At 42.4% G+C, this 22,611-nt stretch overlaps 2 protein-coding genes across 2 annotated transcripts; both read right to left on the bottom strand.

Moving 5' to 3' along the window:
- Positions 1-11,021: 11,021 nt before the first annotated feature.
- LOC142588889 (uncharacterized) lies at positions 11,022-14,014 on the bottom strand. The gene is made up of 3 exons (XM_075700705.1): positions 13,950-14,014; positions 11,685-12,432; positions 11,022-11,044 (listed from the first exon to the last, which is right to left on the bottom strand). The coding sequence occupies exons 1-3, from the start codon at positions 13,986-13,988 to the stop codon at positions 11,022-11,024; spliced, it is 810 nt and encodes a 269-aa protein (XP_075556820.1). The 5' UTR covers positions 13,989-14,014.
- Positions 14,015-14,410: 396 nt separating this feature from the next.
- On the bottom strand, positions 14,411-16,796 carry LOC142588888 (uncharacterized). Its single transcript, XM_075700704.1, has 5 exons — positions 16,405-16,796; positions 16,255-16,314; positions 15,935-15,991; positions 14,685-14,741; positions 14,411-14,485 (listed from the first exon to the last, which is right to left on the bottom strand). The coding sequence occupies exons 1-5, from the start codon at positions 16,717-16,719 to the stop codon at positions 14,411-14,413; spliced, it is 564 nt and encodes a 187-aa protein (XP_075556819.1). The 5' UTR covers positions 16,720-16,796.
- Positions 16,797-22,611: the final 5,815 nt, after the last annotated feature.

Genomic DNA, 22,611 nt, shown 5'->3' with positions numbered 1-22,611 from the left:
GAAAACACGAAGTGTTCACCGTTTATGATCGCTCCGAGATTGTTTGATGGGCAATGTCATTTGCTACCTCTTTGCTTTGTCACCAGCCACTGTCAAATGCGCTCATTGCTAGAAACCCAGTGGGCACTTAAGAAGCCGGCACTAATATTGCCCTTGGCGCTCCCGAAAAGAAAACTACGACGGCTGTATATATTTTTGTACTAGAAGCATGTACTCGCTCATTCTGACTTTTGTTTTCAATAAAATATAATGCACAAAGATATTATGTCCGAGAAGCTCTCAAAATAATTGAGACGGCGTGGGATCACGCCTGTCTGAATCATACATCGCCGTCGCTAATGCTCGTTGTCTTCACGAAAAATAATACAACGATGGGACTATATTACGGTTTTTGTAGTTTGGCAGTTAACCACGCAGGAATAACGACGGCCTTCAAGCTTCATTTATAATGAATTTTGCACGTTCCTCGCCGTACAACCGTTGGCTATTCATCTTGTACGACTAAACATTACCGCGATGTTCACCAAAGGGCGTCATGTGCCAGTTCAAAATTCCAGCGCTGGTTCCTTACAGGCAAGTACTGAAAGAACAGGTAGGACCAATACAGTATATTGGTCAAGTCTAGGTGAGTCTGAATTACAAGTTTACCTGTTTGATTGTCTCGCTCAAAATCAACATTTTCCTGTACCAGGAAGCGTTATGCGATATACCAGGAAGCGATATGTGCCCCCATTGCATTCTAACTTCATTCCACAACCTTGGCTCCCACTCCACCTGTCCGACTGGTGTCATCATTCCATTCCTCTTTAATTATGCGTGTTTAAAAACGCGGAATGATTCCGGAATCAACTCATCAACGGAGTTACCACTACTCAGCTCTGGTTGAGACATTTCGAGGTCTAGACAGCATGATGGACGGGACAGTTAAGTAATAATTCAAACGATTAAGCGCTGATTTTAAACTATGGTTTATTTCATGCTGCGCGAGGAATATAAATACTCAATATGGAAAGGGAATCACAACGTCATGACGAGGAAAATCGTGTCAATTTCCATAGCCAAGCCGCGCATGTGGACAGCCGTCTAAAAATTATATGGCTTTATCAAGCAAATTAATTGACTTACACACGATGCACCTTTCATCACTATCTGGTATGCAATAAGGATTTCACGTGTCCATACTTTATTACAATGGTTGCATTGCTCAGCTCTGCAAAGCATTTGCATTCTTTGCAATTCAAAGCGAGATTGCTGCCTGTCCTTGCTTTTAAAGAATTTGCGTGTTCCCGCAGCGGTCGGTTTGTCCAATGTACGACCAAGCATGCCGTAGTTGACGTTAGTGTTACAGGTGACAGACTTGGTCCGATGCTTTTTGATGCAACAGGAAGCTTTTGACGCATTCTAAATTTGCAAGTCTGCGCATTTTGCTCAAATTGTTGGGCGGAGGGAAGACCAGGCGCACATTGGCGTGGCCTGCTGTCCTTCTGAGCCTGTGAGACACGTTACACACATGTGGAGGCAGGACCGTAGGCATCTTTTCCACCGTCTTGATGCACTTCTCTTCGTTTTCCAAGAAGGGCGGCTCTACAAATATTGGCTTGTAGCATTCTCTTGACTTGGGCGTCATAGCTGCGTTCTACCTGATGCAGGCACGAGCAGATTATTGCATTCCTAAGAGCTGCAACCACGATCCCTCCTTTTGCGACCTTCCATTGTGCCGAACAAAATGGTAGGAAACTTTTCTTTGACCACGGATGATAGCTCCAGCGGGTGTGCTGCCGCCGAAACAATAACGCGAGATCCAAGAAGCGGAGCTCCTCGTTGCTACGTTACTTGGTTGTGAGCCGGAGGCACGAAATGGTTGAGATGAACATCTTGTAAAAGGTGTGTGTCCTTTGGGGTGTGTAAAAGGGCAGCTGAAGAGAACCAGGATGTCGGCCACGTAACGGAAGACCTAAGGGCTTCCCGCGGCGTTCAGAGTCGTGGCAAACTCCCTGTCGAGGCGCGCCGAAAACAAATCGCTGAGCACCGGCGGGTTACTATATATATATATATATATATATATATATATATATATATATATGTGTGTGTGTGTGTGTGTGTGTGTGTGTGTGTGTGTGTGTGTGTGTGTGTGTGTGTGTGTGTCGTGCACCTGAAGGTGGTCTGCTCCGGGTCGCCGTCAGTTGCACTTCGCTCCTTGAACATGCTGGACGTGCGTTGAGTGAGCTCGTGAACAGCGCTTTGCAATGTGAACATTGTTTAAGTCATGGATTCGGGATCACAAAGAGGTGCGACGTCATGCTGACGCATTTCTCTCGCATTTACCGCTCAATCGCAATTGCCCTTTTTTTGCGCTGTCAGTTGGTCACCGAAAGCGACGTGAGTGGAGCAGAGGTTGAACGGCACCATTTTCAGAAAGGTACAAACGCTCATCCCACGGGCATTTTGAAATTACCCGACACCGTTGGCGCCAATGCTCTCCCTTACGGTTTCCATGAGCTGGCTGAGTGATAGCGAAGAATACAAGTGCTTTGTGTCTACGAAAAACCCTCACATTTCTTGCGGCTTCCCTTCTTCCAGGAAAGTCGAGACTTAGCCGGCCTTCTGATGAGAAACGTAGCATCCAACTCTAGGAAGGATTCCGAGAGAATTCTGCAGGTGATCCCCCAGTGGAACCCTGTCACATACTTTTCTTAGAGGTAATCACCCGGAAGATGCAGTCTTGCTTGTGTGCCTTAGGAAGAAGAGGAAAAAGTTTATTTTGGCAAGGCATAAACCGTGAAGAACGGCGTCAACACACGGTATTGGCTCTTCTTCACCATGGAAGCCGGACCAGACAGTCCTGCGTATTCGCAAGGCCTCACAGTGTTCCGTTTGTTAGTGGCAGTGGACGCTGTTCGGGCGACGCGAAAGTTGTCCTGTATAGACCGTTTTTTCGTAGGCGCCGCCATATTGTGAACTCAGTGGCGCCGCCTATGAGCAGCGCCATACTGGCTTGGGTGAAAGCGTTGTTTTGCATGGCAGGTATACGAGCGGCTACAGTTGCAAGCGTTTTTTTTTCGTACTGGTGTGCTGTATTTCGCATGACGTGCTGTGCTCTACATCGGAAGTCATTCTGTGTGACGTTCTGAATTCATTTAACTGGATATGGCCGGAGTTTCTGCTGCTGGTGAAGCAGAAAGTGCGCCGGTGTTGAAGCCTACAATCAGCCTCGGAGGTGAGTTGCTTATTCGTTTCTTTTTAAGAATTCCACTGTAGATTGCGATGTTGCTAAAGTTTCCCTGTATTTCTCGAACTTCAGCAGGAAATGACCAGTTGAATAAACGTTAAGCAATAGTAACAGCATGTGCGCCGTTTTATTGTTCGCTTCGACAAGCATTAACTATGTTGTAGACACATTGCGCGACTGCTCGATTAGACGCGGCTCTTGGTCGGTCCCGCTTTTGATTAGGTAGTAATATGATGTCGTACAACATACAGGCCGTTGAAAAGCTATCTTTATGTTCGACCTTCGTATCGCTGGTCCTCTTCGATGCGCCCACCTGTGTTACGGAAATCGCGTCCTGACAAGGAGCCGCCGCATCCTTTTTATGCAGTGTATATTACTCATTACTGGGCGAGGAACCGTTCCTGAAGCACAAGTCTTATGTAACATGTCTGTCAGTAACTACAGCGATCACCATGTTGAGCCAAGCCATCGGCCTCGTAGACGGCATCGGCCCAGTGTAGACGTAGCACCGTGGATTTGAGAAAAGCGAGAACAGTATCGTTGGTTTACGCAGGTGTGCTCATGAGTGGCGCTCAGATGTTTGACAGTTTTCCAGACACGCCTTTCCTTCAGACTGCATTGAGTTGGCAGTACGCGAGCACTGTTATGTTTCACCAATCCAGCCATACTTGATTGCCCACGAGAGTGCTGGTTATTCTGAAAATGTTGCGGCACTTGCATATTTGTAACGTGCGACAACACAAACAGTGGCCTGCTGAGCAATTTATGTTATTAATCGACCGCCGTATGTGCATGCCGTCATTTCTCGCTGCCATATGGTTTCCCCGCACCCTTTTTTCTGTTTGGTGGATACATGCTTCAGCACTAACCGCAGCATTTGTATTGATAATTTGTGCTTTTGTCACTGCCACAGAACACTGGTTTTGGCACCAAAAATCCCAGACTCATTTTTAACACCCAGACAACGATATCATTGCGACTGTCATTGCTAAAGCTACAAAACTAATCTACGTAAAACGAAAGCATTTTGTAGGCGCGCACTAGCAGAGTGGTCATGACTAAATCCTTCCTGACCCAGCACTGTGCCATGGTCGCCGAAAAAGTGTTAGTTCTCAACGAGTCATATTTATGTCCTGCTACTAGTGTGTTAAGCCAGCAACTTCTGAAATGTATGCATGACAGTGGACTGGAATAAAGTATTTTAGCACATGTGAGGTTATTTACATAGCAGCTGTATTTCATTATTTCAACATATCTGCGCAGAAATGTAAAAAGAAAGTTGTTGTTTCTGTTTTTTTTTTCACAGATGGCAAGTGTTACCAGCACCCAAGTGTGATTGTCAGCTGGTGTGATGATTTGAAGAAGTGGCCACAGGTACAGATGCCACACATAATTCACTACCTGCTCACAAACAAGGCATGTGATTTGCGAGAAGTCAACTCATTCAGGAGCATGCAATCTTACACTTATCTACAAAGTGGATGGGTAGGAAACGTGCTCCTTCATGAGATTGATGAGAGACTTGTGCTCCTGAAATGTCAAGTGCAGGCGTCACAATCAATGAAAATGCACCACAATTCATGGGTGTGCTGCCAGCGTACTGGAGAAGTCGAAGCCAGTGGATGTACGTGCATGGCTGGGAGAGGAAAAGTATGCAGTCATGTCGGTGCACTTCTTTGGAAATTGGATTTGGCGGTATCACAAGGCCTGACAGGAGAAGGTTGCACTGATAAATCAGCAACCTGGAACCGTGGAACAAAAAGGAACCTTGAACCAGCCGCTCTGAGAGACATAAATTTTAAGGTACAGATGAGAACCATTGACAATGAAACCTGCAAAAAGACAATTCCATGTTTGCCACAACTACTTGGTGATGATACCGACGTCCAGGAGTTCTACAGAAACTGCCCATTCCAAGAGATTGTCAATGCTAAAGGTGAAAAATATGTTTGGCATTTGCATGTATTGAGCAGTTCAGTGAGAAGACATCATACAAGTTTGCTTGTAATGTCATTAGTAAAACTTCAGAATAACATGGCTGCAGGCATTCGAGGTGTTTTGCTTTTCTAGTGTTTAGCACAGAAATATTTTGGCAGGGAAAGAAGCAAGGCAAGAGGCACACAAGTGCTTACTTTCAATAATGGTTTATTGGAAGCCGGATGACTGGTTCAAGTTCCGAAAAAAATCATACAGGGTGTGTTCAAACTAAGACGTAGCAAGAAATGACAGCAGTTTTTTCCTTCATGAAAAGAGCAAAGGAGCCTTAACACATTCTAGGCTAAACTTATTGCTGTCTACAGCTTCAACTATTAAACCAGTCATTGCATCGTTATGCCTGTGCACGACAAATGCATGCAACCACACCTGTTGCAAGGCTTACCAGCCACTGTGCCCTATTTAATGCTGTCAGAGTGCTCCCCAAGCCCATCGATCAGTCAGTGCCCTGTTCGCACAATTTTAGACTATAAGATTTATGGCAACATAACACAAAATGGAAATAGAACGGGGGAGGAGACAAGGTCCATGACTCCTCCCATGTTCATTTTGCGCTGTGTGGCGATAAATCTCCTGGTCTGTAATTGTTCACTATGAACCGACTAGCCCAACAATACGTACAACTGAGTGCTCTGTTTGCTTCGCATACTGTTTACGACACGAAAGTGGCATCTGGTAAACATGCTTGTTGCAAGTCAGAAAGCACATGACGTGTGTTGTTGCAGTCTTGCCTTCTATTAGCTACTAGCTTCCTGATTTTGCATACATTTTCCAAGTAGTTGGGGGACCAAGAAAACCACCTTAACATTTGCAGGTCCTGTTGGTGAAAATATTGTGCAGATATGGCTTAACCGCATATTAAAGGGATTCAGGTGGTTGAAATAATCAGTTGTCCACTATCGGGCACCTCGTAGCCTGCGTGTTGCTTTGGAATGGTACGCTGCATAACTTGAGTTTTTATTGTATTGTGTGGTTCAGTTTGAAACCACCTTGGTAATTATATAAATCATTGTTTTAAAGAGCATTATAACAACACAGAAAACATAAATATCCTGATTTACATAGAACGCGGGAGTCTGTTTATTTCTGATGAATCCAATGGTCAAGAAATGTTTATAGAAATTATTGAAGGTGAAAAGATCTTTGGTGTATGTCTGCAAGATGCTGCCTTAAGGGCATGATGAGAATATACATTACTATGCTTGTGTAATGGGCTTGACTATCCTCATTCGATTTCCATATTTACACGTAAATAATACAGCCATAAATATAACGGGGGGGGCACAGTTGTGGTCTAACAGGAAAAGAATATATCTATACAATCATAATGCAGTAAAGCTGCAAAAAAGCTGGAAACGATGCATAAAAGAAGATGTCTGCGGGGCTCTATTCATCCTCAGTACGAACTTCCTTTGCAAAATAAAGTGAAAGGACGAGTGCAGACTTCTTTGTGACTGTCGATGAGAATGGCGTCATCCTCCATGACACCCACTAACATTATTGCACTAAGAGCACTTCAGAAATGCCTATGACACAAACGAACAAGGCGAAGCATTTGGTGGATTGAGCGGTGATGCACTGTGCCACTTTGAAGACTGCAGGCTTGACACACCTGCATAGCAGCATCGATAGTCTTGCTCAAGGTTGTGATTAATACGCTGTTAATTGATGCGGCTGTAACAGCGTTATAAATTGGCTGAAAAAGCAAGAAATGCACAGTGGCAACTCCCAGCTCACTGTTCTAGCACAGGGCGAAGTGGCAGCGAGCGCGGAGACCATATAAGGCGAGCAGGTGGAAATAAAGGGATAAAAGTCTCGTTATATTCATATAACAAATCCGAATTTATAGTGAGGCACATTCTGATACTCAAAAAAAGAACTCGTTATGTTCTTGCAAATACAGTACATGCATGAGTTGCAATGATAAACGAAGTTAGTACATTGTGCATGTCTATTTTTTCTCTTGTCTATCTTGCGCCGCATTTTTCTAGAACATATGGGCAGTCTTGAACCAGCTGAGTTGAAGTAAATGCACTAGTGGATGCCACACTGCCATATTCTTGCCGCTTCAGGTAAATGAACATCTTATACAAGGGCTCCATCATCTATACAGTTGGCCTGCTAGCACCTTTCCATTGTGTATTGAAAATATCTTGCGCAAAAACTTGTGCTGCATCTTGCACAGAACCTGTGTAAAATAATGCAAGCATGCAGAATTCGCAGTAAAGTGTATATTGTGATGCTTACATGTTTTTATGTACTTCTGCTCAAGGCACTCTACTTCATGAGACTGTGACAGCTCCGTTTCGACCACTTCAGGGACAACAAACCACGCCTGCCATCCAGCACAGCCCTCACGACAGTATTAACAGCTTGCCACAAGGGTGTATGCTGTGCAACGACTTTTACGTAAAGTACATAGCACTGTCAGGTCCAGGTATGGCTGCATTAGAGACGTCAACAAGAAGTCAGGCAAATTATTTGTGGCATGTCTCCAGGCGACTACGAATCACAGCCTCAAACGTTCGGAGGATACCAAAGCGGGCAACAACTCCAGCTGAGAAAGCTTTGCAAAGTATCACGAGCCCGAACTTCTATGGTAATGCAGCCACACAACATGGAATAAACCATGAAGTAGTGGCACGACTGCAATTTCAGAAGGATTCTGGACTTGTTGCTGATCGGCGTGGAATATACGTGTGCAAAGAAAAACCATGTCTGTCTGCAACACCTGATGGAATTATAGCATCACACTGTGCAATTCTTGAAATCAAGTGCCCATTTACCCAGGACTGCAGGGAAGTCATACGGAGTGGCAAGTACGATGTCATAGAAAAGGAAGGGGTACATATCTTAAATAAGAATGGCCCTAGCGGATATTATTCCCAAGTACAGTTCACTATGTTGTGCACTGAGAAGCAGCTCTGTTTTTTATATGTATGGTCACCTAAATCGGCAATCATCATAGAGGTACCATTTGACGCAAGTTATGTCACACATGAAATGCCACGGCTTCAAAGGTTCTATTTTTGTAAAATGCTTCCATGTTTGCAAGGAATGAAAAGTCAAGGTAAACTTGACCTATCAGAATATGAGAAAATTGCAGCAATGTAAGGACAGCTGATTTAGCTGCAGTGCTAGAAGCTCTTAAATGTAGAAAATATTTCCCCGATTGCTGTGCTACAACATACTGTGCATGAGTGAGGTTTTGTTGAGTTCCCCTGTATCTTGCTTATGGCTGTGCTCTCGTGCCTTGTTTATTAATCTGTTTGTCTTGCCATTCTTTTCTTTATGAATCATATGCTTGTGAAATAGACACACTAAACCATCTCTTAAAGAGATACTGAAAAGGAATATTAAACTTTGAATAAATAGCACTTCTATAAGCATAAACGAATCTCATAAAATAAGCAGATATATGGACACCAAGAAATAAACAAGCAATGGAGTACACATCACAATGCCCCTTTGATGATCCTGTACCAGCTTTTCGCTGCACCATGAATTTTAAATGTTTTCTTCGATTCAATTTTTTATTGATAAAGAAGTGTGACGTTGTAGTCTAAAGAAACTAAATACTGAAATGGCAAGTGTAGCTTTTGCATTGCCAAAATGATCAAAATAGGAGAAAATAGTCTGAAATGTGCGACGAGGCACTGATGTATCAGTGCTGAGCTGTGGGTATGGAATTAAAAGAAATGGAAGTTTGGTCTTAGCTTTCTTTGCTTATAATGAACATTTATGCGTACAAATGAAAGCCATTTTGAAGGACTGTTCACCACACTGATTTAGTGCCTTTCTTTAGTGTCCCTTTAACATCTAGTGTGCTTGTGTATATTTTTTTTTCATTATTTTACCTGCTGTTCTGTTGCATTCTAATTCATACTGAAGTAGGCGTTTGGGGAGCCAGTCGAATGTATCTGTCTAATCTAGATGTTTTGCAGAAAATTTGCCCTGCTCATTTTTCTCTGTCTTGTGTGGGTCTGTTGGGGAGCACTTTGGTGGTGATAAATGCTGTATTTTTGTTTATTTGTTCTTGCTTTGAATACTTGAACATGTGCATAGTACCAAGCCCTACTATACTAGTCAGTTTTTTATTCAGTGTTTATAATTTCATCATAATTTCCTTGCTATCTCTAAGATGTGAATACTCTTTGTTCTAGTTTGTGAGCTGAAGCAGTCAATATATGTACATACAAAGAGGCAGTTAATATGCCTCACGTTCTGTACAACATTGAATACATTTTCATATGTATTTCTAACACATTTTTTTGCTGCTGTGATACTCAAGTACATTTACCAGTTTTTTTAGAACCTTTTCTGTGCAGATGTTTCAATAAATTTGTGTTTGTGCTGGTACAGGAGAGCCACATATTTACCAGAGGAATCAGTGCAGTAGTTTTTACATTAGTTTTTTTTGTGTTCTATGTGGTACAGTGTTGTCTGTGCTTTTATGCTACTCTTGTACATAAAATAACCCATTCAATTATTTCATCAATAAATGCTCCAAGTTAATGAAGTGTAACATTTTCATGTATGTCCCATTATGAACTTCTGCAAGGTGTTCACTTCTGTGGTTGAACGCTCAGTAAAAACAATTTCCTGGGTTGCACTATTTATTCATACAACTGCTTCAGTTCCTGGCTAGTGCGACCATTGGTCTGTGCAATTAGTGGTGCCTTTAAATTACAGAGGCCTGCACACACAAAGATCATGCTATCAATTGTGTCTTTGCACTTGATGCTCAATGCAGACTTCAATATTCTGTACGTCTTGATTCTGTTTATGGCTCGCTCCACATGTATTCGTACTGATGCAATGCGCCGAGTTGAGGTGACTTCCTGTTCAGAAAGTTGGCCCTTCCCTGAAATGCATGATAATTCAGTATACATGTTAGTGCTGCACTAATTCCCTCATTTCTCAACACAGGAAGGAAAATAATGTGAATACACGAATACAACTAAATTGTAGCACATTAGTGTCCAGACATCCTGGGCTCTACATAAGGCCATTTTCAAGAATGTTTCTCTTGCTACTCGGCATCGGCAGAAACCGAGCTTCACTGGTAGGCCAATGCATTTGCGCTGTTGGGCACAGGGAAACTGCACATCATCGACTGAGTAGTCTCTTCTGCCTTATAACTAGAACAAAATAATGTGTGCAAGCATGGCCCAAGAGAAATGGCATAAGCAGGACAACCCCTACAAGAATGCCTTAAAATAGGTAATATAACTCGAATAATAGGTCTCTGCCACCTGGCTTGCAATAAAAGATGTTGACACAAATTTACCAAGGAGTAATTTCTGGAACAAAGTTAAGCTACATACCTATTTGTGTATTCAATTGGCGAAGCTAGTGCATTAAGCCCAGCATGGAGCTGCACCTCAAATGTAAAGATTTACAATGTTTAAGTGGCAGAACACTCTTGCGGCTTAATTTCAGGGAATGTATAATGCAGCAATTTCTTCCACCAGGTTGTATGTCTATTATTATCCATTGTCACCGCAAATAGCGACAAGAAATGCCATTAGAATAGAATTTCTAATTATCTCAGCCCAAGTTTCCAATTTTTTCAGTGTAAAATAACCTTGTTTGCATCTTCCGACTCCACAAATACATTTGATTTTTTTTCCGTGGAGAAAAAAATGGGAGTTTGCTATTACCATTGTTGCATCATTCATGGGTTGTTCAACCTTGCTCACAATTGTTGATGCAAGAATGTTTCCCTTTTCAAATGCATATATCTGAAATTCACATAAGAGAAAAGTGAAGGCTGTTGCATCTAAACGAGTAGTGCTTAGCTGTTCCAGGTGTGTACAACTAGTACAAACCAGGATGACTGTGATAGTACAGATAGCACACCAAGCCATGCAATGACGACGTAGAATAGTGTGATACACAAGGGATGAGAAAGAAATGACATGAGTGCAGATTAACAACTCTGGTTTATTTTCAGAAACTCGAATATGTAAGTTTTTACATGAGTTTGTGCTATGCAAGATACAATAAAAATGAGTTGTTAGTCTGAGCTCATGTGTTTCTTTCTCCTTCCTTGTTTATCGCACCATTCTACATCAGTATACAGTACCAAATCGACCAGCATTTAGGATCTGTAAGCCTTGCAATGTGGCACTTTACCACTTGCTCATGCAGCTTGCTCATGCAGTTTACAGAGCATCTCACTTTTGAGCTTGACAATTTCCAATGGTGATATGGAAGTCAGCGCTTTATTTCATGTAACACGCCGACAAACAATAAATGCACATTCTCTCCCCATTATTTATGCACAGAGCCCAATGTAGCATCCGAATAATCACCGAGTGCTGTCATTGGAATTAGGCAACCACAAGTACAATAGCAAACCACGCATGTTTGATAATCATGCACAGTGTAGCACAAAGACAGCATGTGTTTCTTACTTTAATAGAATAGGTTAATGAATGGGGGCAGCTTTTCTCACCTTTGGTGAATGCTGGCATGTTCAATTTGATTCCCTGTGCTTCCAAGTAGGGGTCCAGAGTGAAGCCCCTGTCGGCCATTATCACATCCCCAGGAACAAGGTATTCCTGGACGCCACTCTGTCTGACAATAAATTTGTCCGAAGCACGACCACCAAATGTACGAGAAATGTACATAATAAGGCCATTTGGAGCAATTACCACAAGAAACTTTACAGTATTATGAGCTTTGTATGAACTGTAGGTTTGGGCTCGTGGCTTTTGTTTGGTTGGCCTTTCAAGTGCAACCTCTGTGCAATCGAATATGCACGTAGTGGTTTGAAAACCATTTTCTATGAATGCACTTGGCATAGTGCTCTGAATACGAGATCTCGGGAGCCAGATTACGACATATTTCATGATCTCTTTAAGTGATTTGAGGACATTCTTGAATATATTGCACACAGAGGATGGTGCAATACAAAATCTCGATGCTAGGTCCCTGTAAAGAAGGCCAAGCCTCAAGCGCATAAGTGTTAGAAGCAGCTGGTCTTCTGTGTGAAGTTGTGAAGGCCGCAAAGGTGTCCTCTGAATGCACAGTGCGAGCTTCTTAAATATGTCTGGTGATACCCCTGTGTAGAATCGTAGGTCAGCTGCAGTCATCTTTTCCAAAAGTGGTGCTCTGATATTTACCAACTTTAAAGGTGCAGAATATGTGTGATGGGCAGTTGTCATATCTTCCCACTGTGTAGCTGCGTCCACTTTGCACACCTGAAAATAGTTACAGTTCTGATTAACACACAGTCTGAATGCAAGAAAAAAATATACCACTATATAGGAAAGACGGAAGTTTGCTTTATGAAAGACCAACTGACTAAGCAAGATAATTTGAACTCACAATGAATAATAGAGGCAAGTACTTAGCAAGAAATGCACTACCCGTTTCTTTAAATAATCATCACAGTAAGGCCCCTCACCAGGTTTAGGCATTGCAAACTAACAAGTCCAGCATGTAGATCCTGTGGTGGAAATCATGCCTGCAAAGTATTAGACAGCTGTATGGCATGAAAACAGCTGAACCTTCAAAAAGACACCTGCACGCCATTCCTCTTGAGGTTGCCCCGCATACACGCAGCAGTCAAGGAAACACACTGGTGCCTCTACGTAAGATGCATTGCGTGCAACGTTGCAGATTATGCCACGTGACTTCACTAAGTTGTTAAATGTAGAACGCGACACCAGGAGTGTGCCCCACAGGAAAAAAGAAGGAAGCAGGGCTAGTGACAAACCTTTCGCAGTCCCTTGGCTCTGGTATCAGAGAAGGCAGTAAAGGAATGTCATTTGCAGACGATAATCTAGGTACAGAAAGAGTGTACGCGGGCAGTGAAACTTGCCTCATGGCATCATGGTAACGGGCTATCTAAAGTTCTTGCATCTACTGCAATAATGAACCAATTTGAAAAATTATTTCGGTAAGATGCTCCCTAGGGAGACAGTGCCCTACAACTTAGTGTGTATAACCAAAATTTGCAGTGGGGCCTTGTGAGGGGCCCTTTAAAGTTTGAAGCAACTAGTTGCAAAGCATGCGTAAGGCTGGATTCATTGGGAAAATTTACAGAGACAATACTTGAGCTTGAGACTCAAATTTGCTTTCTCCACAACTGAATGTTATCACAGCAGCAGCCTATTTTATGTCCCTGTGATTTCCGTTTAACGCTGCCCTGCGCCAATCGATTCCAAGTAGCGCTGGCAAATTTTCTAATTTCATCGCCCCACCTAGAGATCTGCCGTCCCTTCTCTCGGCATCCATTCTGTAACCATAATGGTCAATCTAACCTACACATTACATGACCTGCGCAGCTCCATTTCTTTCTCTTAATGTGAATTAGAATATCTGCTATCCCCGTTTGTTCTCTGATCCACACCGCTCTTTCTGTCTCTTAACAATATGCCTAACATTCTTGTTATATCACTCTTTGCACGGTTCTTAACTTGTTCTCAAGCATCTGTGTCAGTCTCCAAGTTTCTGCCCCATATGTTAGCGCTGGTAAAATGCGCTGATTGCACACCTTTCTTCTCATCGATAATGTTAAGCTTTCACTCAGGATCTGACGTTTGCCGTATGCGCTCCAACCTATTTTTAATTTCTTCTGTAAGTTTCCTTCTCGTGATTAAGGTCTTCTGTAATTGAATGACCTAGGTAAACACTCCTTCACAAACTTTAGAGGCTGACTGGCAATCCCGAACCCTTCTTCCCTTGCCAGGCTAATAATATAATTCATAATTACCTCTTCACGTGATGCATCTGGATCTGTTTGTGATAACATGGCACCATCACCAGCCAAAGTTCTAGGCACCTACAAGTAGATAATACTGTTATGACAATGTTGTTCAAGGCAGAATCAACTGCTACCTCTTCACATAGTATATCTGGCTGCTTTTGGAAATAGAAGTGTGTTGTCGACAGCAGTTTCAAGTGTATGCAATTAAGTTATATGCTACACTGCATTGCTGCCGTCTGAAACAACTAATCAAGACAAATATGAACGTGGCTGAAGCCTTCTTGCCAAAGGTGGAAAACAAAACAAATATTTCTATACTACTGTCTTTTTTTTTGCGAACATACAAGTGGGCTCTTCAACAAAACTACCATCCCTTCACATTTTGACCCAGGACATTTATAACCAATAACTGTTACTACCGTTGCGAAAATAACCTAGGGAACATTGCTACCACTGTGAAAATAACCTTAGTACATGGACTTCAGTGGACCATGTGTCATTTTCCCAGCAAAACTGTTGCAAGTTCGGCTGCGGTGCAACTCCTGCACCAGATTCAGAAGTAGATGCAGCTCTCTGCAAGGGAGGGGCTAGGCGTTGACATGACGTTTAGAATAGGTTTAAAATGTGGCAAGCACCCATAAAGGTGCACTTTTTTGTCTCAGTGTTTCTTTTTATCCACTTTCTTTGTATGAAACATTTTGTCTCCAAGTGTTATACTCAAGCTGTATCATGTTGACTTGCCTGATTGTCACCTAGTGAAGGTTCCACACTTTCATCCGACACACCATCCAATTGTGGCTGCAGATAAAAAGAGATGCATTAGCAATAAAGAGTCTGCTTTTGACTGCTCTTTTTATGTCGAAATGGGGATTTGCAGCACCAACTTCATCCTACACATCCGCATCCATGCTGTGGTGCAGCATGATGTGAAACCGCAATACAAAACCAGTATCAGAAAATAGAAAATTACTGACATGCTGGATAGTAAGAATAACCTTCAATGCACCTGCAGACGCAGCAGAGATGTCAAAAATGGTACATTGTTGAGGTTGATAGAACCTAGGCAAGAGTAAAAAAATATTATTCGCATATATTTTTATGTTACCTTATTACGTTTACAAGGTAGGGAAAAACTGACGTTATGCATTTCTGAACCACAGCCTACTGTGTTCTGAGGTAAAGACACCAATAAGATAAATTTGCAGCAGGCATCACCTTAGAAAATCAATGAAAAGGACGCTAAATGGATTGCCCAGGCTAAGCGACTTTCTATCGCTTCAAAAGACTAAATATCTGATAATTCAAAAAGCTAACTTTATTCATGTCTGTTGTGGATTAATTACCCGCTGCTCTTCATAGGCTTTGTCAAATTGTGTTGAGTGCAATAGGATCAATTTTGAGAATGCAAAAGTTTGCATGAAAAACAGGAGTTGGAACCCACAAATTTTTTTTTAATGTGATGAAATAACGCTTTGCACTGTGACGGTGTACCTATTCTAAGTCACCTGCTGTGGCACCTGTTGTGGTGGCAAATGGCATGGCAACTTGCATGAGTGATGTAATAGGTACAATTCCACAAAGTGAAGGCTGCACAATAACGTGTAAAAACAAGTGCATTTGTTTTTTGTTTACTAATGCGAGACCACAAAATAAATTTACTTTATCACTGTTTCTTTTGGGCCTTAGGTCAAAGCATGAGTGAAATAAATGCTTTTCTAGAGCTTCTAGAGTAAATCTTTTACAACTGCTAAACAAGCTGTTCCTTGCAGCATGGGCGTGTGCCAGCTGCATAAATTTACAAAAGTTTGATTTCTGGAGTTTTACATACCAACACAAAAATGATTATGGGGCACGCTGTAGTAGGGGACTCCAGATTAATTTTGAACACCTGGGGCTCTTTAATGTGCTTTAATGTTCCAATTAATGTAATGTACACAATGGTAGGTTCCACTTGTGCGCATGCTTGCACTGTTGCACATGAGATTACTTACATAATCAATGGGTGCGCATGGCTCTGGCTGTGCCGACTCCACTTCATCTCCAGGAAGCTAAGATAAAAAAATCGGCGAACGCAAACATCAAGATCACACGGTACCAAAACGCGCTGCCAAAAAGAGAATAACGACTCTAACGCTCTTTTACGTCTAGTCATCGAAGAGTACTAAACAAAAGAGCTCACGCAATAGCAGCATCGGCGACAAAAAAAGTTGTTTTACATGAGAGCGCTGCACACGCCTGAAAAGATATCGCGCTCAAAACAAAGCGCAGCACTTCCTCATTAACAGACCGGTAAAATAATTTTGACACGTACCCTTCGTCTCTTCGTAGGCACGTAGTCGCCTCTCACTATTCGTCGTCGCCCGACTTTGACCTGCGCAAGATATGACCGTCACTTGCGACTGTTTCTTCGAGAAGGAGCGTCCTCGCTTGACTAGCAGCAGGTTACGTAGTACATGCATACCTTCCGCTCATAGCCGAGGCTCCTCATCGGTGTCGGGTTCGTGTCGGTACGTTCGCCAGAAACGAAATGTACCGAGCATACCCGCGAACTGTCGGACGGTAGGAAGTCCTTCCTGTTGACGCTCGCAATCCACAAACGCCGTTGCTCTGGGTCCGCAGGAAAACGGTGAAACTTGACGAGTTCGCAACCACAAACACGCCGTGGCTGTTGATGCACGTCGCACGTTTGTTGCGCCAACAGCTTCCTCTTTCTATAGTTATTCGTACAGCCGAAGATAACGCAGTGGTTCCCCGATGACCTGGTGTTAGCTGACATCGCATGAACATTCCGCAGGATGCGCTAAAACAGTAAACTGTTCACATCCAAGCAGCAGCACATGTATACCGTGCCGCACCACGCCGTTTCGCCCAAGCCAGAAAGGAGGAAAGGCGCATGTTGCCAGACTTTCCTCCTCGCCCGATGAAACGGTCTATAGCCTTTCCCGCTTTTCCACTTAGGTCTCCGCTGACAGGACCACAAGTCCCCCCTCCTTGTCTGACGTCAGGAGCTGTGTCTCTGGGTGCCTCGACAGACTTAATGCGGCGGTTAGTACCGTTTACCGCGGGGCACGCGGCGTCCGCGCTTTCCAGGCAGCACCGCTCGGAAATCTGTTCGCTGGCTTTTGAAACTGGTATACATAAATTTCTCGCGGATGCCATGTGATAAGACAAAGCAATAAAGAAACGCATCCTAACGTTTCGTGCCAGTTAGAGACTACTACACTAACAAGTCCTCCCTAGCACAAGTTAAGGTAACTGCTACAGAAACGACTTTGTTTGCCGCAGGCTGAGATTCTGAAACATGCAACAGGAAGGGCGAGCGGCTGCAGCTCGCCGTGCTCGCTCCGCGGCCGCTCGCTTTGCCATCTAGTGAATCACCCGCCAGGCAAAGCCCAACCACGTGCACAGGTACGAAGATATTCATCACTGTCAACGATGGCGCCGTGCTCAGCGCGCTCGGCTACGAAGCGGTAGCAGTAGCGGCGGGGCGGATGATCGCCATTGCCACTTTTTGATGCGAAAGCGTCAATCAGAGAAAACGCCAACAGTGTCTGCAGCAGCGAAACGGCACCTAGATTCGCATCAGCTGTGAAGCTGGCTCGCGCTAGCTGGCTAGAGCCTCGACGGCGCAGAACGGGTGAGACAGAGCACCTGCTGGAACGATAGCGCGCCAGGTATTGCGTGAGGGGAGAGGGCATCGCCTTGACGCCACGTCACCAGCGCACCTCCATGGAGTAGATAAGGTGACGCGACGATGAGGGGCATCGCGTCGATGTCCTGTTGGTCGCCGCTGCTGCTTTCTCGGCTTCTTGTCGCACGGCACGCTGGTGGCATCAGGCGTCCTTGATTTCTCAGCATTATCGTCCAAACGATTCCACTCTACAGTCGACATGCTAACGTAGAAACTGTACCAAAAAATAAACCCGCACCGACTTAATCGAAAAAGTCGATAACGTATCTCGCTGCAAAACTTCAAAAACATTACTCAAAGGACCGCTCAGCGGAGTTCAATTGCATATTAAATCGCATGGCTATATATACTCTAGACACGCGGAATTCAAACTCCAGAAGCAGCACGAGGATGAAAAGCGATTTTCTTGCTCGGCCTTTTTGGACCCTTCCTACACGACGGACTAACTTGTTTCTAGGAAATTGTGTCCTCACAAACAGCCATCGCATCCTTCTTATATATGCTATCCATTTTAGGGATCACTGCTTGAAAGGGAAATGGGTAACGTCGAAGCACTAGGATTATGTATCATGTTGACCTATTAACCACAGTGATTGCTGTGTTAGCCCGTCAGCCTCAGACAGGAGGCAAACGTGGTGAAAGCATAGTAGCCTTGAAATGCATGAGAACGATACCGCAAATGTTCTATAACAATTCGCGCTTACATGTTTCGGTTTCGGAGTTGCATCAGGTTGGCCGCACACAAGCACACTTACATTTTAATTCCTACAACAAGCTGTCAAGCAGTGAGAAGATTGTCAAATTGACACCGGCAGTCCACAAAGGCCACTGCACATTGTCGCGAGTTGCAGTCAAATTGTATCACAACAGGTACACCCGTGAGAAAAAGTATACGGAACAAAGGGTCGCCGATATAACAGAATTTCCTTCGTAATTAACCCGCGCGAACGGAAACTGACAAGTGCACTAGAAAATTCGTAATAAGTTGAGACTGCAGTATTTAATGTCAAGTTGCATTCACAGACAGACGCGAAAGTGAGCTTTATCGCCCAATGCCTGGTCCGTATCTTTTGCTCACGGGTGTATCTACGCATACCGCGGTTTGTGATGCAGGTCGCCTGTTTGCGCAGCCAAGATAAATTTCTGCACAGTGTACGTATTTCCTGTTGTACCCAAAGGGCACATAGTGGGTCCGCGACATCCTTGTATGAATAGGCAACAAATAGATATTGTCGCCGCCCCCCCCCCCCCCCCAGAATGAGCTATAACATCTCCAAATTGTTCCACAGCACACGATGACAACAGAATCAAGCATGACAACCGCGGCTCGCATAAGCCAGAGAGGAGGAAAGGCTCACTGCTTGCCAGACCTTTCCCCCTGGCCAAATGAAAAGGTCTATATACGGTATACATCAAATGCAATTAGAACATTATTTCTTCCACAAGTACGTGCTTTTGGGGAAGACAAAGGCTCGAAAAAAAAGATGGATCTATCCATTTGAAAAGCTTCAAGCTCACGTTTACATGCCATACAGTAAGAATGTGGAACTACTTACAAAAGTATTTGTGCACATTGGTTAATGATAAATCACTTTCGTATTCATAACAGTAAATTCCCGATTTCTTTATGCAATTTTATCACGGACAAAAATCATAATTGTGCAATAAAATTTTATAGGATGTGTAGTTAATCACATAAAAGAAATTCATCAATCCTTAGCGACAAAAAATGTCTTAATTGTACAGTTCCCAGTTGTTTCTAAATAGAGTTTGTTTTCATAATTTCATAATTTATTTATTTATTAGTAAAAATACAGATAATTGCATGTGCGTAGTATACATAAGGAGGTCCCATAGTCAAAGACTGTATCGGGACCTCCTTCTAAAGACACTTATGATGTTATACAAAGTTTAAAGCAACAGTCGAACAAGTGAGAGCGAAGAGTAATATCAAAACATGTTTATAGCATATGAGTAATAAGAACACTTGTTAACAGCAAGACGGTGTAAAAAAACGGAATAAAATTAAAAAATAAAAAAACCTAAGAAAACAAAACGAAAAAAAACAAGGAGAGTTTCAGTAAGTATTTATTATGAATGATTTTAGTTCTCTTTTAAATTGGTATAAATTTTTTGCATTTTTGATGATAGGTGGTAGAGTATTCCAAAGCGATATTGCGGAAAATTCCGCAGTCTGTTTACCATAGTTAGTTCGCACTTTAGGTAGAAGAAAATTATTATTGAGTGCAAATCTAGTGTGACTATGAGCTATTAGGTCACAAGGTGAGAAGCAGATTGATGGTAGTTCCTTAGTCATATATTTGTAGAATAAAATTCCTAGATTATATTTGGTGAGTTCTGAAATGGTTAGGATGTTGTTTTCATGTAAAAGGGATTTTCCATTAGCAAAGCGTGAACTCCTTGTGATTATTCTTATGGATTGATTCTGGATTACCTGGAGAGATTCCAAATGGGTGTTATAAGTGTTACCCCAGCATAGTATGCCGTAGTTAATATGAGAGTGAATGAATGAGTGGTATAGCGAGATTAATGTGTTATGTGTGAAAAAGGGACGAGTTTTAATTAGAACGCGAATACCGTATCCTATTTTCTTTTTGATATGAGAAATGTGATCTATATATTTCAAGCTACAGTCAAGAGCAATACCAAGAAAAGATGAGCATGGACTGGGAGAGATGGAGTGTGAGCCGAAAGTTAAAGGGGAGAATGCCGAATGTTGTTGATGTGAGGAAAATACAACAAATTTAGTCTTGGTGGCATTAATAGATAACAGGTTGGCATTACACCAACGCAAAACATTTTGTAGATCAGTATTTAGCTTGTTAATAAGAAGTGGCATGTGTTTATCAGAGGAAAATATGGTAGTATCGTCAGCGTACAGAATGCACTTAGTAGAGGTCAAACAGTTAGGTAGGTCATTGATATAAATCAAAAACAGTAGTGGTCCTAAGATGGATCCTTGAGGGACGCCAATGTTAGTGGTTTGTTCTCTGGAGTAGACGTTAGACACAGACACTATTTGAACCCTGTTTGATAAGTAACTTTTGAATAATGAGAGCGCAGGACCACGAACGCCGATAGCCTCAAGCTTCGCAAAAAGAATAATATGGTTTAAGTAGTCGAATGCTTTTGTTAGATCAATGAAAACTGAACCTGCGAATAGACCATCGTCAATTATTTTTTTTTGATGAAGTTAGTTTAACAGCTTTGGAAGCGTGCGACGAAGCCTTTGTTAACATAAGGCGTGTAAATGGTATTTTTCAGATAACATTATTGCCCGAATTGTAAGGCCTTTAGAGGTGTCAACTCTGAAAACGCACGTAGAAGTCCCTCTGCATAGAATTTATATTGTCTGACTAGATTTAGTGGATGCAAGTTATGAACAGACAATAGATTGCATTTTTTTTAAACAGCGGGTTTGTGTGCGCAGTTTTCTCAACGCACGCAATCTGACGAAGCGCTTCCTTTCGTAATATAAGCAGCTGGTTCAGGTTTGTTAACATTGTTGTGCCCTAGACTAGACAACAATCATTTAAGCGGGCAAGAAATAGTGCGTTATAAATAGCAAGTTTCACATCTGCTGGTGAGTAGAATTCGAATTTCACCACAATTCCTACTGCCTTTGCTATCTGCGTAACAACATGGTTAGCGTAGATGTCCAAAGAAAGATGTTTTTGAAAAAAATACGCCAAGTGACTTTGCAGAATCAACAATTTCTATGCGTGAATTCCCTAAGATTGAAAGTTGGTGCTGTAGGTGATAGTCGACGTGTAAAGATAATAGCGCCTGTTCTGGCTATGTTAAGTTCAAGAAAATTCATTACGCTCTACGGGGGTAAATCACGCAGAGCTTCATTATTACTTTCAAAAGTTTCATAACAATGACTGCTAGAAACATGGTTGCATGATTTATGTACTCTGCGCCGTAGTTAATTTTTGTAATGTCATTTATACAGACGTTAAATAGGAGTGGTCCAAGTATGCACCATTGGGGGACACCTGAGGTAATTGCTTTGTACGGATATAAATTGCCGTTGATGCAAACGCATTGCATTCTATGTTGCAGGTGAGATGTTAAAAGCTTGAGCGGTAATCCGTTAATTGCAGATATTTCAAGTTTTCTATTAAGTGTTACATGGTTAAGGCCGCCAATTGCCTTCGAGAAGTCAATGTACATGCCGGCTTTCAGTCGTTTTTCATGGAAAGCTTTTAGAATAATTTCTTTTTGCATGACAAGGGCAAGTTCTGTCTCCCTCCCTTATCTGAATATGAATTGAATAGGGCTAATCAAATTGTATATGTTTGAAAATCCAATTACTCTAGCGCACTATATTTTTTCTAAACATCTAGATAGCACGGGAAATGTACAGATCGGTCTGTAATTTGATAAGTTCTTTTTTCGCCACCTTTGTATACCGTAATAACTTTTGCTGTTTGCATTTTCTTCAGAGAAACACCTGTCGAGACAGCAAGATTATAAATATGCACGAGCTGTGGCAGCAAGAACGTATTTTACTGGCATGATTTGAATGTTATCGGTATCATACGTTTTTAAGAGTTTAGTAGACGTCATACACTTAGCTCTCAGTTGTGGGGTCCATATATATGCTCTTCGAATTTCTGCAGATCCCATTTATTGCCTCCGAAGAATGAAAACTAGAGACTAGATTTATAAAGTAACCAGTAAATTCTGCAGCTAATTCAGCTCCTTCTTTAACTTGATCAGTCAACGTTATTTCACGAATCTCCGCATTTTTAGACACCCGATTTAGAGGCTCAATAATTTTACTCCACATTATGTCCAAGTTCAGTTTACCCCCGACATCGAAGTAACTGTAGAAATAGTTTAGCATTGTATTCCGTAATAAGCTTTAGTTTTGTTTTTGTGTGTCCGAAATGTGTCGCAGTCGGCAGTGTTACGCGTTTGAAGGAACCCATTGAAAGCTTATCTTTCTTT

The sequence above is a fragment of the Dermacentor variabilis genome, chromosome 7, assembly GCF_050947875.1.
Source record: "Dermacentor variabilis isolate Ectoservices chromosome 7, ASM5094787v1, whole genome shotgun sequence".
Classification (NCBI taxonomy): Eukaryota; Metazoa; Arthropoda; class Arachnida; order Ixodida; family Ixodidae; genus Dermacentor; species Dermacentor variabilis.
The sequence above is the reverse complement of the archived record's forward strand: the minus strand, read 5'-3'. Positions and strand labels throughout refer to the sequence as shown.

Excerpts from the sequence above, each read along its gene's own strand:
- LOC142588889 (XM_075700705.1), bottom strand. The coding sequence starts at position 13,988 with ATGTTATCACAAACAGATCCAGATGCATCACGTGAAGAG. Across the intron at positions 12,433-13,949 it reads CAGATGCATCACGTGAAGAG|GTGTGCAAAGTGGACGCAGC; the intron begins GTAATTATGAAT and ends AACTATTTTCAG. Across the intron at positions 11,045-11,684 it reads CATGCCAGCATTCACCAAAG|TTGTACACACCTGGAACAGC; the intron begins GTGAGAAAAGCT and ends GGTTTGTACTAG.
- LOC142588888 (XM_075700704.1), bottom strand. The coding sequence starts at position 16,719 with ATGTCAGCTAACACCAGGTCATCGGGGAACCACTGCGTTATCTTCGGC. Across the intron at positions 15,992-16,254 it reads TGCCTACGAAGAGACGAAGG|CTTCCTGGAGATGAAGTGGA; the intron begins GTACGTGTCAAA and ends TTTTTATCTTAG. Across the intron at positions 14,486-14,684 it reads CTTCACTAGGTGACAATCAG|GAGTTGCACCGCAGCCGAAC; the intron begins GCAAGTCAACAT and ends AATCTGGTGCAG.